The 17,765-nt window shown below is 45.9% G+C and overlaps 1 protein-coding gene across 22 annotated transcripts in view; it reads left to right on the top strand.

Moving 5' to 3' along the window:
* The window catches only part of ASTN2 (astrotactin 2), a 1,502,867-nt gene extending 1,492,059 nt beyond the window's left edge, over positions 1-10,808 (top strand). For all 22 annotated transcript variants that reach the window (XM_079927232.1, XM_079927229.1, XM_079927230.1 and 19 more), the window contains one exon: positions 10,495-10,808. In XM_079927232.1, coding sequence (XP_079783358.1) covers positions 10,495-10,732 — 238 coding nt within the window. In that variant the 3' untranslated portion in view covers positions 10,733-10,808. The remainder of the gene's footprint in view (positions 1-10,494) is intronic.
* Positions 10,809-17,765: the final 6,957 nt, after the last annotated feature.

Raw genomic sequence — 17,765 nt, 5'->3', positions numbered from 1 at the left:
GTATCTACTAGTTTTAGTATCCTGTATTGCTTATGTGTTTACTTCTGAGTTATCTATAAGATATTATCCCCACTACAATGTCAGTTTATGTATAGCTAGTGATCCTTTATGTCCCATTCAACTCTTGTAAGTAGGTGCTAAATGATTACTTATTGAATAATTGAATAATGGGATGAGTAGATGTGTGAACCAGATGACTACAGAGTTGTTCTGGTAGAAGCTAGAGTGGGTGACCTGGAGCCCCCCTGCTGGGTCTCCTCTTCAACTTCCCCCCTCCAATCCCAAGGGTCCCTGAGGTCTACCTGAGCTATCAAGGATCTATATAGATCACAGTTGGAAACAACGGAATTCCGCAAACTCTAAGGTTTTTCTAGCTTAAAAATAACATTCTAAAAATAAAAAAAATGCATTGTCCTTGCAAATATTAAGAGACTTGAGGATATCCTCACTTATTAATTTATGGATTCATCGATTCATTTAATGTGCTTACTCTGTGCCAGACCCTGTGCTGTGGGCTGGAAACAGATGAGCGAAGAAGACAGCGCCTGCCTCTACCAGGCTCAACATCTAGTGAGAAAAAGACTGGTCAGCAGGCAGATGCAGTGAAATATGTCACAAGAAACACAGTATAAGGAGGGTGAGCAGTGTGCTTTAGAGTGACGTTTATCAAACTTCAGTGTACCGGCGAATCACTCAGGGGCCTGGTTAAAATTCAGATCAACTCCGTGGTCTAGGATAGGCCTGAGAGTCTGCATTTCTGACAGGCTCTTCAGTGACGCCAGTGTGTCTTGTGAAGAAGCACCGTTTGAGTGACATGGTTCTGGATGCAGCTGTCGGTGCAGCTAATCCAGACCTGGAGCTCAAGGAAGAATTCCTGGAGAAGAGAGTGAAGTGTATGCTCAGAAGTAAAGGGTGAACAGGAGTCCTCCAGGTAGAAGGGGAGGAGTGCTCTCAGTAGAAGGAGCAACCAGGGCAAGGGTGAGGGAGGGTGGGGTAAGAGAATATACCTTGGTCAGGAAGGATAAATCTCAGTGGGGCAGAGAGTTCAAGGTGAGAAGGAAAAGGGAAAAAAACAAGGCTGAAGAGTTCAGCAGAGGTCAGATCATAATGGCTCTAACGAGCCCTGTTCATGAGTTGTTCTTTCTTCCAAAAGCTGGGTAAAGGTTTGAAACAGAGGATCACTGTGGGCAAATGTACCGTGCTTCTTAAGGGTTAGCAAGTATGCAGAACATCAAAGTGTAAAGGAGAGAGAGCGAGACTCTGCCTTGAGTTCATGTCCTAGCTTTGCCACCCACTTGCTGTGTAACCTTGGACAAATTTCATCTCCATTCTGGGCCTCATTTGCAACATGAAAGAACTGGACTCCAAAGTCCCTTCCAGCTGCGAAGCCAAGGAACCAGCAAGCCCTGAAGGTCATAGAGACCAGAGAAGAGGCACACCATGCGTGTCCTTTCACCTCTAGCCCAGCATGGCTTGTTTCTCAGGAACCTAGGATGGCTAGGATAATAAGAGCTTCTCCCAGGAGCCCTCTGAGGTCTGGTATCATGGGATGAGCTCTATTAGGATTTTGTTGGCCTGTAATCACCAAACCCCAAAATGTTCTCTACTCCTCTGTGGATTTGTGGTCATGTACCCTCATAAAATGTAGTGACAAAAGGGTGACTCTTGCTGCTACCTAATAAATCCATCAGGCCAATGTCCTCCAGAGCCTGGTTCCCATGGCAACCACAGGTTACTGCAAACAGCTGTTCAGAGAAGACCCGCTGACACCCAGCTGTCCCAGCCATACGGTTCCTATTAGGAGAATTGAAAAACTGAACTTATAGGTGGCCAGGGACCAAAATTTGCTCCAGTCAGAATACCCTTGACCACTCTTGAGCTTCTCATTCCTCTCAGTTATGTCTGATTAAAATGATAGAGTAGGGAGAAGAAAGCAAGCACTTGAAGAGATTTGTTTCAGTGGAATTTATCTGGCTAGATTAGAAATGGTGTATTTCTGATGTCAGCCCCTCTTGCTTCCATGGCAGACATTGCTAATAGCTCACAGAAATCATCCCAGGATTGGTTCATTCTGGGATCTTTCTCAACACAGCCAGACAAGAAGCTTTTCCCATCTGAGAAGGATTAGCACATGCTATGAACTGTCATTGCTTTGTTCTTAGTGAAAATATTCAAGCCTGGGATATCAGTGTACCTTTTTCAGTCCAAGGTTATGTTAGCTCTTTCCTTAGATATCTTGGATTCACTCTCTCGGAATTTCTAGGACGTTGGGAGCAAGAGCAAATTTAGGCTTCTAGAGCCATATTCCTGTCATCTCAGATGCACTTTTATTTTTTCTGCATATTTCGGAAATCATGAAGGATTGTGCACAATAGATTTGCACATTAAGTGTTATATTCTTTCTTCTTTTCTTGAAAGGCTGTGATTAAATCAATAGCATCTCTTAAAATTGATGATGTCTTAGAATGGATAAATACAAACAAGACAAACTATGACTTTTAACAAATGTCCCATAGAACATTTTCCCCACTGATAATATAGCAATGTACATAATTATCTTGAAGTTTCTGTCAGTTCAAAACTGAAATACTTTTGGGTTCATTGAGACTCAGTTATTCTTACCATCAGTTTACGAATGAATTTTTGGAAGGTCTCATGGTTTCTTATGAGAGAACAAGGAGGAAACAAAGCCAAATGTAAATATTTTCACTAGTCACCTTACAAATCATATTTCAAACCTGATGTTGAGGAAATATATTTACATGGCAGTACCTGAGCTTCTGGTTTTCTGTTTGGTGGGGGTGGTCTGAGGTTAAACTTGATGTGGATTTATTCTGAAAGTAACCCCAGTGAACCACTGGGAAGCCATAAAACCATGACTTCATTGCACATACTCATCACACCAGCTTTAAAATATGTGTAAGTGTATGCATGTCTTCAAAATGGAAATGCCTTTATTGTATTTTATCCTAAGTAATTCTTGTTCATTCTGTAACATGTAAATGAGACAGATATATATATAAAATGGCAAACAAAAATGTTGTACCCCTGAACCCCTAATCCCCACCCAGAGATAAAATTAAGTGTGCACGTACTTCTCCAGATATCGATATGGATGTGACATGGATATGCTTATAAGTAGGGAAACGGGTACAGACTTAAGGATACATTGACATCTACAGACCACAGTTCCATTTCCATCAACTCTGCTATGTTTAAGAAGTACATACATTTTGTTCTGTTTTCTGCCTCTTTACACACATGTACAAGTCTTTTCCTGTGGATGCATGTGTAAATACGTTGTCTTTTTGAAGGGTCTTTTAGCCAGTTAATTATATGAATGCATCACATATTAATTTAGTCCTCTGCTAAAGACCAACTAGATTTCTTCCAACTTCTTTTCTATTATAAACAAATCTGGGTAAACATTTTGCCCACTTGCCCGATTACTTCCTTAGATCCACGTGGTGCTCCTGTGTTATTTCATTCCCTTTATAAACCTCTGCTAGAAAAGTGCTGTATTTTGAAAGCTAAGGACTGAAAATTATTAATCCCTTCTCCTTGCACAATCAGGAGGAGCTAGATACCAGGGGAACTATATACTGTCCAAGAAGAAGGTGGGAAATATTAGTTGAACATTTATTTTGGCCCAGTCATTTTTATCTCATTTCATCTCCTGAACAATTAATTTTGAGGATGAAGTAACAGAGAATCAGTGGAGTTAAGTAAATTGTTCAAAGTTACACAACTAGTAAGTGTCAAAGCTCAGATTCAAAGTATTGTCTTCTGATGTCAAACTAGTGTCCTATCCAATACAACACATTGCATCCCAAAATATGTGCACAACTAACAGATAATATAGTATGAATCTCAACAGAGAAATGAAATGCTTCAGCAACAAAGAGGAACACGTGACTTAGGGTAGCTGGGAAGATCTGGAAGACCTCCTGAAGATGAAATTTTAGCGTGGCTTTGAAGCATGAATAGAATCTCAGTGAATGTGCTCCTCTCATCTCAGGAACCCGATGCTATGACAGTTGTCACAGCATGTTCTCTTGTGAACTGCTCGTCAGATGGTATTTCTCTGTGAATCAAGCCCCTAATTCCTCTTAGATTAAAAACAAACAAACAAACAAAAGCAACAGAGATCTGCTCCAGCTCCCACGACCGTTAGATTCTGCTGTGGTCTGAATGTTGGTGCCGTTGCAAAGTTCATATACAGTATTGCAAACCTAATGCCCAAGGTGATGTAATTAGGAGAAGGGGTCTTTAGGAACTGATTAGGTCATAGGAGTGGTGCCCTAATAAATGGGATTAGTGCTCTCATAAATGAGGCCTCAGACAGGTCTTTTGTCCCTTCTGCCATGTGAGGGGACAGTGAAAAAGTGCCTTCTATGAACCAGGATGTGGTTCACCAACCACCACACCAAATCTGCCGCTGCCGAGATCCCAGATTTCCCAGACTCCAGGATATGAGAAAGATATTTCTGTTGTTTGTAAGCTCCCTAGTCTGTGGTATTTTGTTATAGCAGCCCAAACAGACTAAGACAGACTCTTTTCTAAGGCATGCTCGATTTGATCATCTCCAGTGAAGGGGAACCCGCTGAAGGTATAGAAGGACCCCATCTACATTTAGAAGATTTTAGTTTTAAGGTTTTTTATTGTGTGTGTGTGTGCCTTCTGTTAGTTTTTGAGTGGTTTGTTAACACTTAGGTGCTTTGCTGAAGCAATCTGAGATGCTGTTCTTACTCTGTTAACCCTAGTCAACTCGTATGACCAGCCTGAGGCTTACTTTTACCACCTGAAGACTGGGACTAAAGTATGCACTCTAGAATTGCAGTGAGGATTACACTTAAGATGATGTTTCCTAGGTTTCTGGCACATAGTAGGTCCTCAGTCACCTGTAGTCATTATCATCCCTGACCCTCAGGGTTTCCCCCTCTTGTTTTCAGTTACTAGAACAACATACCCATCTTCCTAAATCCCCGCTTCAGTGACACTTGATTCCTGCTTCCAGCACTTCTGAGACAACCTTCAGCATCATGATCCGGCTGCAGTTTGCACATGTCCCTCTTACCAAAGTGAGTGGGGCTCTCCAGATGTGGCCTGACAAGGGCAGCGTAAATGGAAGTCATTATTTCCCTTAATCTGCCCTCTCAACTTCCAGAGGTTGTGTTCCAGTTTTTTTGTTTGTTTTGGTTTTTTATTTATTTATTTTTTGCGGTACGCGGGACTCACTGTTGTGGCCTCTCCCATTGCGGAGCACAGGCTCCGGACGCGCAGGCCCAGTGGCCATGGCTCACGGGCCCAGCCGCTCTGCGGCATGTGGGATCCTCCCGGACCGGGGCACGAACCCGTGTCCCCTGCGTCGGCAGGCGAACTCTCAACCACTGTGCCACCAGGGAAGCCCTGTGTTCCAGTTTTTTGCAACTACACCATGCCCTTGACTCTCATTAAGCTTGAGGTCAGCTAACACAGAGACTTTTAAGCTCAGCTCAGGAGACAGACAGGAGGGAGAGAGGCCAATGGGGATGTTTCCTTACTGTCTGTCCTCTTTTTCTCCATTCCAAGGCCCCCTTAGAATTAGGTCTGTGTCCGATAACTGTGTCAACAGTGGATCGGGTAATGGTGATGGGAAGAGAATGGTCACTCCAAGGTTCTACAGTTCCCCGAAGAAGCGGCATCTGAGTCTAGCTGCTGACTCCTTCACAAGCCATTCCTGTCTCAATCTTGCCTTCTGGGACCGTGATAAATGAATGTGTGCTGTCCCTCCTTTACCTCTGACTTCCTATCCCACCAGGCCTGGGTCCTGTCTCCAAGGAGGAAGATTTCATTTCTGGTATTTGAGAAAAGTGGTCCTTCTGGCCTGCGATTTCCCCCTCCAGGCAAAGGTTGGGGCATGCCTGGCCTTTGGTTTGTGAATCTCCATTGCCTACAGTTTATCACCTAGCACTCTCACCTTTTGTCTCTCACCCATGTCCCCCTCCTCGGCCTTTGAGCACCTCCAACCCTTCTCTTCATGGCTTCACCTTCTGAGTTCTTCTGCCTTTGTTGTCTCATCGCACACCAGGGTGCTGAGGCCTACCGTACAGTGGAGAAGGAGCAGGGGACAGTTAGGCAAACTGACATTGGTTTAGTGCGTATTATATGCAAATTCCTGTGCTAGATGCCTATGGCGGTAACTTCATTCCAGCCTAGCAGCGGCACTGCAAAATAATGGTCTCTGTCCCCATTTTACAAATGAGGAAACTGAGGCTCACGGAGAAGAAGTGGCTTGCCCTAAGGGGCTCTGGAGTCTATGTCCTATCTACTATAAAATACTACTTTGAATCTTGGCTAACGTTTACTGAGAGCTAAGCAAATTACCCAGGTTATCTCGTCTTCCAGAAACATTGTTATTCCCATTTGACTTTGCAGTAACTAAGAGTTAGTGTGAAGAGCTTGCTCATGACCCACATAGCTGAGTTATAGAACTAGGATTTGAATCTGGGTCTCCAGAGCCAAGTAGTTCATCTTAGCTCCGTATACTTAGGGGCCCAGGTTCTAGCTTTGCCCCTGTTACTAACTTAGGGTGTTCCTTTAGGCAAATTATTTTCCAATTTCAAACCTTAGTTTCCCCATCCATACAAAGGCTTGGTCCAGTTGAGTTCCAAGATCCTCTCTTTGGAAATAGCTGGGCCCTTGGAGACAAAGCATTTGGTCATGTTGGAGGACTTGTCCTTCCCAACCTCATCTTGTATTTATGACTTAATCAGACAATGACTCTCCATCACCCAAAAAATAGAATACTTTACCATGGCTCAAAAGAGTCTGGATGGGCTGATCTCTACCAAACTGACTTGTCTCTCACCCATTCTGTGCACTTCAGCATTTCAAAAGACTGATGCTTTATGCCCTCTTTAGCCCAACTTTGGACGAGCTATCTCCTCTGCCTTCCCATCTACCTGAAAAATTTGTTTCATCATTGAAGACCTAGCTCAGATGTTATGTCCCCTGGCAAGATTTCTCGGAGCCCCCAAACCAATGATTGGGTGCCCACTTTATATATTGCCGTAGCACCCAGCATGTTTTCCAACCCAGAACTCTCCCCCTAAATTAGAGGCTGTTACTATTTCTGTCTGTCTGTCTCCTGCCACTAACTTACATAAGTGCTCAAAGCTTAAACCAGTACACAGATCCTGATGGTGGAGGTGGTGGTGATGGTGAGGTACTTTCTGACATGTATCAGGGGCTTAGTGTGTGCCAACTACTTTTCTAAGAGAGTTTTACACTTATTAACTTATTTCATCCTCGGTTCAACTCCATGAGGTGGGCAAATGTTATTCCCTTTTTGTAAATAAGGAAATAGAAAGAATAAGTAGCTTTTTAAAAGCAAGAGGAGAAACAAGCTAGCACCCCTAAGTGCAGTGATAGGAAACACGTGACACCTGGCTGTGTCTGTTCGTGGTTCTCGCTGCTGGTCTTGACCTCCCCAGGTTTCATTCTCCTCAGTGCAGCTACAAACGTTTTTAAGCAGTTTGTCTCTGAACCTGCTACTTTGTTGCTTGAAAGTCTTCAGTAACCCCCCACTTACCCCTATTGAGGGCTTACTACAGATTCATTAATGTTTTGTTTTTTTAAACATCTTTATTGGAGTATAATTGCTTTACAATGGTGTGTTAGTTTCTGCTTTATAACAAAGTGAATCAGCTATTTGTACACATATATCCCCATATCCCCTCCCTCTTGCGTCTCCCTCCCACCCTCCCTATCCCACCCGTCTAGGTGGTCACAAAGCACCGAGCTGATCTCCCTGTGCTATGCGGCTGCTTCCCACTAGCTATCGATTTTACATTTGGTAGTGTATATATGTCCATGCCACTCTCTCACTTCGTCCCAGCTTACGCTTCCCCCTCCCCGTGTCCTCAAGTCCATTCTCTACCTCTGTGTCTTCATTCCTGTTCTGCCCCTAGGTTCTTCATAAACATTTTTTTTTTTACATTCCATATATATGTGTTAACATACAGTATTTGTTTTTCTCTTTCTGACTTACTTCACTCTGTATGACAGACTCATTAATGTTTCTGTTTTATTTTTAAAACGACCTTTGTGATAGATGTAGTCATTATTCCCATTTTATGGATAAGGAAACTGAGGCATAGCTGGGTAAACAATTTCCTCAATATCACAGAGCTAGTAAGTGGCTGAGGCAGGATTTGAACCTGAGCAACCAGGCTCTAGAGCCTGTGTGGTACACCATTACTCTATACAACAAATGCCCCGGCTTCTAAGCTCCAGTGGCTGGGCTCCTGCCACTTCTCCCGTTTCCCACTGTGAGCCCACTTGCACACCGTATTTCACCATGAAATCCCTTCTCTCTGTGCCTTTACCTAGGCTTCCTGTTATGCCTGTGCCCTCTTCTTTACCTAAACCTTACTCATTAATGAGGCTCAGCACAAGTTCCCCTTCTACAGGAAGTCTTCTTGGATTTCCCAATCCTACCTAGGCACTGTCCTCTGTTTCCCACAGCTCCCACGCCTTCTTTTATCATTGCTTTTGCCACGGGTGTTGCAATTTTACATCTGTCTGTCTTTTCCTACTGAATCGGGAGCTCTGCCGTATAATAAATGCTCTGTAAAGGAGCAACCAATTACTCTGTCTCCTTTAACTTCTCAACTGCCCCATTTGTCAAGTGAAGAAACAGGTTTGGAGACGTTAAGTAAAGTTCCCGAGGACACCGAGCTGCTAAGGAACAGAGCAGGAACTGAAACAAGGAGGGCTGAGAGTAAGCTCCTTGGGCTCCCCCTGCGGAGGCGCCTGCCAGAGGTGAAAGAGGCCTGTGGGTCGAGTGTAACTCGAGTGTGATTATGAAGCTATGAATTCTTGGCACCTCAGGAAATATTCCACCCAAGTGGTGAACTATACAAAGAGGACTTTTTGAAAGGCACCTCATAAATCGTGCCCACAAAAGCTACACGCATAAGCCCAGCCCTTTCCCAGCCGCCTCGCAGGTGCCTGAAACAGTCTCCCATTTGTGGGGTCTGTTGTCGTAAAACGCCCTCCCTCCTGGGGTCTCAGAGGGGCATGGAGAGGACAGCAGGAGAGAGCCTCTCATTTAGCCCCTCAGGATCCCTAGGCATCTTGAGGATGCTGAGATGTAGAGAAAAATGGATTCCACAAGGAGATGGACACCTGGACAGCAAAGCTGACTTATGGTATGACCCGCGAAAAGGTCACTCCTCTCCCTCTCTAAGCCTCCTCAGTTTCCACATCTTTAATGAGATTAGGTCCGACTAAGTCTCTGGTCCTCAAATGGGGTGATTTTGGTCCCCAGAGGACATCTGGCGATGTCTGGAGGCAATTTTATTGTCATGCCTGGGGCTGCGGGTGCTACTGGTATCTTGGAGGCAGAGGCCTGGGGATGCTGCTAAATGTCCTGCAAGGCTGTCCCCACAGCAGAGGATTATCCAGCCCGCGTGTCAGTGGCGCTCCTGTCGAGACGCCTCGGACTAGGTGATCTCAAAGATGCTTGCTTTCATTTTCTCTGCAGCCCTCGGGTCTCCCCGAGGATCCGCTGTCTGGTGCTACAGAAAGAGCTCTAGATAAGTGCCTAATGATGACCCCCACAGTCCAGGGCGCTTCTTGCTGAGACTGGTGTCCAGTATGACCTTGACCCTGAGACATCGTCACAGCAATTCTCTATAATAGAAGCTATCATTAATGGGAGCTTACTCAGGTCCAGCCTTTGGGCATTTCTCTTAGTTAATCTCACAGCCAGTTAGGCCACCATCACTATTTTAGAGATAAGAAAACTGAAATAGAGAAGTTCTGATTTGGGTATATACATATAAAGGCTTTCATGAATTTAGAAGCACAGAGGACAAGATTTTATTCTGACTATGAGAAAAGAGTATGAGAGAATTAGAAAAGTAAGAAAGCGGACAGAGGGGGACTTGGTGGGTGTTCAGGCCTAGATCCAAATGCCCAACTCAATGGTCAACCTGATGTTTGACCTTGGTCAAGTAGTGTCACCTCTCTGAAACCTGGGCTCCATGGCCGTTGACTATATGTGGAAATAACAGTATTTTCAGGACTGTTGTGAAGATTATATAGAAATTTTTAAACGTATGTGAAGTACTTACCCAGCATCTAGCTCATGGTGTTCATACGTTTTAGTTGTTGTTCTTGTTGTCATTTCTCATTGTTATAATAATTTACACTTACTTGGTCAGAGTCCTCAGGCTGCTTACCTTGTAACGCTTGTATCTCAGAAGTGAAAGTATTAGGTCAAAGGTTATACCGCTCTTCTACTTCTTACACATTGCACAGTTAAAGAGGACAAGTTCCAGGGGAATCTTGAACAGGCGTTCAAAGTACCACATTCAAGTCAGGCACGGCTAGGGGATTGTTGGGACAAGAAGTCCTCATCTGTCTGCTGACATTTACTCACCCCCCTCAAAGGCCTGGTGCTCGATCTAGGCCCCTTCCGTCATTACCGCCTCCTCTGTCTTCCAGGAAGGCCCACCTGATCCTGCGGCGTCTGGAGAAGGTGAGCAGCCACTGTTCCAGCCTCCTCCGAAGCGCCTACATCCAGAGCCGCGTGGACACCGTGCCCTACCTTTTCTGCCGCAGCGAGGAGGTCCGGCCTGTGGGTATGGTGTGGTACAGCGTCCTCAAGGACACCAAAATCACATGCGAGGAGAAGATGGTGTCCATGGCCCGAAACACGTATGGGGAGTCCAAGGGCCGGTGAGGGAGGGTGCTGCCCTCCGTGAGCACAGAGACTCTCCGTGGGAGGGGGAGCGGTGCTCTCGTGGATCCTGGGGCCTGGGTGGGCTGGGGGACAGCTGAGGACGGGCCTGGCGGATGCGGCTTGCCAGCAAGGCCAAAGCAAACTCTTTCTCTTGTGGATAGCCGACAGAGAACTTTGTAACCCCTGGAATTATTCATTTCCCCCTATCTTTTATTTTTTTCTAAGATCTTATTTGACTCTATCACAGTCTCTCCTTTTTAAACACTTTCTTCTGGATGGTGGTCAGTCCCGAGGCAGGAGCTTTCAGGTGGAGACCAAGAGGCCTTTCCCCTTCTTCCTCCCTCCTGCTACACTCAGCTTCCTTCCTGCCGTGGACCCCAGCAGGAGACCTATGGAGAGACAACTGGACCTCTTGAGCAGCAGGAGGGCATCCCCGAGGATCGTTGCAGTGAGGAAGCTTGGGTCTCTAGGACTTTGTTTTTCGGACACGTTTGAGTCTGCAGGACCCCTGCCTCTTCCTGCTGCCTGTGGGTCTGCCCAGAGTCCCTGCAGGGCTCTCCATGCATTAAAAATTCCTATTGTCTCTCTTTCTGCTCGGGTGCTGTTTCTTACTGATGGGGGACTTCCGTCTGTTCACTCAACAGGTATTTATTTGTTCTCTCCTGTACACTAGGCACGCCACTAAAGACAGAGATGTTCCCTCTCCTCAGGGAGTGTACAGTCCAATGGAAATTATAGAGAGGTAGCCAGTTATTTCAGGCTGTGGTAGGGGAAGAATGGAGGTTCTCTGAGCTCATGCTGGGTCGTGAGACAGCCTGGAGGGGTTCTGAAAAAGTGATGCCTACGCCCAAAAGATGGGGGGAGGAGAATGGGATTTGCTCCAGGCAGGTGGGACACTGTGAATAAAAGCCCAGAGATAAGAGAAAGTATACTCCTTCGAGGGCTGCAAGCACTTTCATTGAGACTGGAGATCAAAGTAGGAAGAAGCAAGAGGTAAGGCTGGGAGCTAGGCAGAGCGTTGGAAGCCGTGGACAAAAAGTTTGACAGTATTTGAAGTAACTGAAAGCCACTGCGGAACGTTAGCAGAGGAGTCAACTTGCTCTTTAAGAAAAACCATTCCAGCGCCAGAATGGAGGTCGGACCGGAAAAGGCTTTGAAGACGGTGACTGCTGTCCTTTTCCAGAAGTGACAGCAGTTTGGATCTGAGGTAATGAGGGAAACCTTCCACCATTAAGTCTACTTTTAAATGGTAATTGTTTACTTCCGTTGCGTTCCCCGGGAGGGGAATGAATACAGAGAGGCTGTATATGTCCTTAACTTCCTGGCAGCAGCTCAGAGACGCTAGCTTGCTGGAGGAAATGGGATGTAGGTCAGGTGTTTTTACCTGTTAGAGTGAAGGGCGCAATGGGAATTCGGAGGGGAAAATGCTGAATATCAGTAGAATAAAAGCAGTTGAAAATAAGCGTATTTCTCGGTTTTGACGAGTGCTGATGAGGTCCATAATCCCCTCCCCCAAAACCTACGTGCTGAGTTCCCACCAAAGGACCGTAATAATCCCCATGGAGAAATAAAGCAGAAGGAGATCCTTCCAGACGACTCAGGTGCCTAAAGATCTGCTCAACCTCCAACAATCTAAGCTCAAAGGTGCTCTTTTAAGAAATTTTACTATTATTGGAGTTACATTTCTGTAAGTATGAAGGTGGAATTTAGATGAATAAATTCCCACTACACTGTTCATGACTACTCTTCCAAGTGTAGTGCAGTCAGAGAAAAATAAACGTCTTTCAAAAAAAGGAGGATGAAAAGAAAAGGAATAGAGTTCTTGCCTATCTTAGTCAGTTATGGTATAAAAGAACATCATAGATTAGGTGATTTACAAACAATACAAATTTGTTTTTCACAGTTCTGGAGGCGGGCAAGTCCAAGATCAAGGCATCAGCAGATTTGGTGTCTGGTGAGAGCTGGTGAGTTCATAGGCAGCCGTCTTCTTGCTGGGTCCTCACGTGGTGGAAGGGGAGAGGGATCTCTCTGGGGTCTCTTTCATAAGAGCACTAATCCCATTTATGAGGGCTCCACCCTCATGACCTAATCATTTCTTAAAGGCTCCACCTTTGAATACCATCACAATGGGGATTAGGTTCCAACATATGAATTTGGGCAGTGCACAAACATTCAGTCTGCAGTATTGCCACATGCCAGGCCCTACTCTAAATTGCTGTCATGTGTACCCTTTCCGGAGCCCTAGGTCCCAGGCCTTTACCGAGTCACCCCATCGCTATAGCTTTCCCCTGTGTTGACACAACCTGAGGAACAGTTTAGCTCAACAGTTGCATAAAGTTCAATTCCCCAGTGCGCTGGGGCTGTGGTCTGAGCCTGATTAAGTTGGAATCTGCATCTGCCGCTATTCACCAGCTATTGCCCTTGGATGAGTAATTTGATGTCTGAACCCCAGTGTCCCCATCAACAAAATGAGGTAAATGATAGTCTGTCCCCGTGGCGTTACTGTGAGGCTTGAGCGTGATAGCAACTTTAATGTACCCAGCGCAATATAGAGTAGCGTCTTCTTTTCCTCCTAATAGACAATATGCGTAATGTTATTAATCTCGAAGAGATAAGTAGGAAACTGTCTGCGAAAGTCATAGAGAACTCTGATTAAGAGCAGGAATTAATGACTAGCATCCCTGTGAGGTATTTGGGTTGTAAATAGTATCACAAGTTTAACTCAGAGAGCAGTGGCCACGGTGGTGGAACTTAACACAACAGCAAGAGCCCCGAGAAGTATGTGCTTTTCTCTGAGGCTCTCACAGATGGCTGCGGCCTCTGGATAGCTGCCCAGTTTGCCAAAGGCGGCTGGCCCCTGCGAATATCCACCATCAGGCTGTGCCCAGCTCGTTCTCCCGTCCACGCCCCTCCCTGGTTTCAGCCTGCTTTTCCTGGCACTGTGGAGCCTCCTGCCCTTCCCAGCCACCATAAGGCCCTCAGGAGTGGGACTGAGAAGCGTGGAGAGACAGGTGTGTGTGGGGGTGGGGGGGCCTTGCCATTGCAGGCAAGGAAGTTAAACCAGTATTTGTTAAGCTGTTTCATTGGAAAAAGAAAAATTCTTGAGGTACAAATGAAGCTTCTGGGTCCAGCGCACTGTCCTCTGCACAGACAGATTGATTCATGCACTGCCACAACAAATGCCAGGGAAGCTCTTGTCTCACTCTGCTGGCAAAGATGGGACTTTCCATATGGTTTCCACCACTGAATAGAGGAGTCGTGAACACACAGAGGTGTGTGTTAGGGGCGCACAGGAAATCGCCTCTACATGACTCCCATCCTCTGTATGGTCAAGAAGTGTCTTCTCTAGGCAGGTTTCACGATGGAGAGCGCGTTTCACGGACAAGTGCTGATAGCTACCATTCGGGGAGTTCTCCTTGCAGTGACTGGACATACTTATCACATTTAACCACGTGCAAAACATGCAAAACACTAGCCACGTGCTAGTGTGGTTACCATTTTTCCAATTAAAGAAAGTGAGGTTTAGACAGGTTGAATAACCTGCTTCAAATCCTGTAGTTAGCAATTCGTGATGTTGAGATCCTGAGATCTAAACCTGGACTGACTTTAAGTATTTCAAACTGGTGAGTGCTGTGCTTACTGCCTGCTAGGGCAACTGGGTGTAATGCCCCCCTTCTCCATCTTAAGTCAGAAACTAAGTCCCTCTAACTTCCAACCAATACTTGAGTACTAATTTCCAGGTTTGGGGTACTAAGATGAACAGGACCCAGATCCTGCCCTTAAGAAACTCCCAGAACTTAGCTAACTAAATACAGTGTGATAAAATCAGACATTTTGGAATCAAGGCAATCTGAGTTTAACTACTGGCTGTGCAGGTTATGGTGAGGGAGGGCTGGACCCTGAGAGAAATATATAAAGCAAACTCAACAGGTCTTGCTAATTAAGAGGTTCAGGTTAGCTGATGTTAACTTAACTTCTCTAAGCCTCACTTTCTTCATCTATAAAGGGGATGAATGCACTACCTCAAAGTGCTGTTGGGAAGATTAAATTAGATAATGTATATAAAGCCTTGAGAATAAGGCTCTCAATAAATAGTTATTACAGTGGCTTATTTACATGAGAAGGGATGGGTGAGATTAACTCTGCATCAGGAAGACAGTCACCAGGAAAGCCTTTACAGTCAAAGGATGTATGAGTTCAGTGAGTAGAGTGGAAGAGAAGGGGCATTATGGGCAGAGAGACCAGCATATTTCTGAGTGTGCCATGATTGAGGGATGGTGAGCAGTTGGTGTGGGCTGAGACGGGAGGGTCTGTTTGGAGAAGTTGGCAGTATAGAGCACACCAGGCATTAGAAGGCATTAGATTGAAAGCAGGAGTGTGACATAGGCAGATAAGCATTTTGAGAACATGCTTCTGGTTGCAAAGTAGGAGACTGGGGAGAAGGGAGAGAGCCAGTGGCACTAGACAGCATAGAGTAGGGTAGGGTAGGGTAGGGTAGGGTAGGGTAGGGTAGGGTAGAGTAGGGTAGGGTAGGATAGGGTAGGGTAGGGTAAGGTAGGGTAGGGTAGGATAGGATAGGGTAGGGTAGGGTAGAATAGATAAGTGTTGTTTAGGAAGGAGAAGAGAATGCCTGAGCTAGGGCCATTGCAGTGGTGAGGCTGGATCTGAGGTGAGTCAACAAGACTTGCTAACTAAGAGGCCCAGGGACTTGGGGCTTCCCTTTCTTCTCTGGTGTCTGAGCATTAGACTGGGCAGAACGTGGGACATGAAGTGGATGACAAATCCACTTGGGCTCAGTGGACAGTGCATGGATGAGGCAGGATTTGTATCATGCAAATATAGTCATTGGAAGGTAAGAGAGCCAAGAATATAATCTAGCTTTATGTGGAAGCCATGCATGGAACCGTGTGTCACTCTGCATAAATGCGTTATGAGTTCCAAATGTCCCCTAGTGAGGGACTATATAAAGCCAGCAAAGAATCTTGTGGAGGAGTTAAGTACTGAACTTATGAAAAGAGTGCTGGATTCTTCATCATCTCCTCCTCTTCCTCTCTGCTTCCCCCTCCCACTCCACCACCACCACCACCACCACCACCACCACCACCATCATCATCACCATCACTATCCTTATCCCCATTATCATTTAATTGATTGATTGCTTACCATATGCCAGATTCTTTACGTATATATTTCATATACTTCTTACAACAACTCTGTGATATATAAATTATCACCCCATTTTATAGATGAAGGAATTGAACCCTAGAGGATTAAAGAAACTCCCTGGTCTCAGGCAGCTAGTAAGTGGCAGAACCAAAATTTCAATCCAGGTATCATCTGACCCCAGAATTTTAACTACTGTTAGAACAACTCTGTTGCCTTCTGAGGTGGCGGGGGGGGCTCTGGGCTCTAGTCTCGCCTGTGTAGTAGAGCAGCCGGGTGACCTTGAGCAAGGCATTCCCTCTCTGTGGGCCTTGGGTTCTCCGTATGCCCCCACCATAGTGGGGAATATATATGTGCCATGGACCTGAGGAAGTATATTAGGTGATGACTCATGCATAAAGAACATTTTCACCTCTCTCTCCCTTTAATCTTCACTACCTCCCTTTGAGGTTGACAGTGGCAGAATGAATGGCTCCATTTGGCCAGTCTAGACAAGCTTAAGGTCCCAGCAGGGCTATAGATCCTGGATCCCCAGCCAACTCTAGTGCCCTAGAACAATCCCAGTCCCACTCGGGGTCATACAACCACCGGTTGCTAAGAGTCCGACAGGCTTGGACAAGTGACAGCCTCTCCATGCCTTGGTTTTCTCCTCTGCCCAATTGAGGGAAATAGTAGCACCCCTCATAAGGTTAGAGTGAGGATTAAATGAGTCCACATATGTCAGATATTTAGAATAGTACTTGGCATGTAACGAGTACTATGTAAGTGTTAGTTGTTGTTGTCATTCTTGTACTCAACACCCTACTCTGCAGCCACATTGAAAAATCCCCAGAAATGCCCTCTCACACCTTCCTTCTTAGCCTTTGCATATTCTGATCCCCCTCTTAGCAATGCTTTTCCAGCTTGGGCATCTCCAGCTGAAATGTCTTTCACTGTCTCCCTGAGACCTTTTGCCTCTGCCAGAGCGAGTTGGTAACTCTTTCCTCTGGGGTCTTATGGCGAGGATGCCCTGCCTCCATTCCAGTGTTTTCCTCACTCAGTGTCACTGTCCCCCATAGGACCATGAGGAATGCAAGTGCGTGGACTGGGCAGGATTCTCTCTGTACCTTAGAGCCTCTCACTGGGCCTAGTTCAGAGCAAAGTATATGTTCATCCAGCAAAATCGAGCTTGATGCCTAGAATGAGGGGATCCTGAGGGAGGATCCTGGGAAGCACGTGAATGCCCAGGACCCCTTGAGAACAGTGGCCCTTCCAATCTGCACCATCCGTGCCTCACAGGAAGGTTCTGGAAAGAAGGTCGCAGCCATCCAAAACCCATGGGCTCTGTGTGGGGTGTGCTTTTTAATTGGCGTCTGCCCGTAAACCTGCCAGACCCTGAAAGGCGCCCACTGTCCCTCACTCTCCGTATCCCTTTGGAAACTTTGCTGCGTGTATTTGTACATGTTACAGCTGAAGCCAAGCTGCTCTGTTTTCCTGTTTTACAGGAGTTGGCAGGAGGAGAGGGCGAGGGCCCACAGGTGTGCTCTGCTGGACAAGCGTGTGTGTACGTGTGTGTGTGTGTGTGTGTGTGTGAGAGAGAGAGAGAGAGAGAGAGAGAGAGAGAAGAGCGAGGAAACTGGCGAGGAGGCTGTCAGCAGGTGCCCCAAATTGTAAGAATTCAGTTCTGGACCCAGCTCCAACGCTAACAGGCAAGGGGACCCCGGGCTAGTTTCTCCCCAGTCTTGCCTTTGGTGTCTTTTCATAAACACATTGGTAAGAATAGCACTTCACTGACGAACGTTCGGCTCTAACATTCTAGGTTCTCAAGCCCTCAGGGCCCACACTGGAAATGGAGAGTAAACAATCCTATGTATTTGTAGAGGATACAGTT

The sequence above is a fragment of the Stenella coeruleoalba genome (assembly GCF_951394435.1).
Source record: "Stenella coeruleoalba genome assembly, chromosome: 7".
Taxonomy (NCBI): Eukaryota; Metazoa; Chordata; class Mammalia; order Artiodactyla; family Delphinidae; genus Stenella; species Stenella coeruleoalba.
The sequence above is the reverse complement of the archived record's forward strand: the minus strand, read 5'-3'. Positions and strand labels throughout refer to the sequence as shown.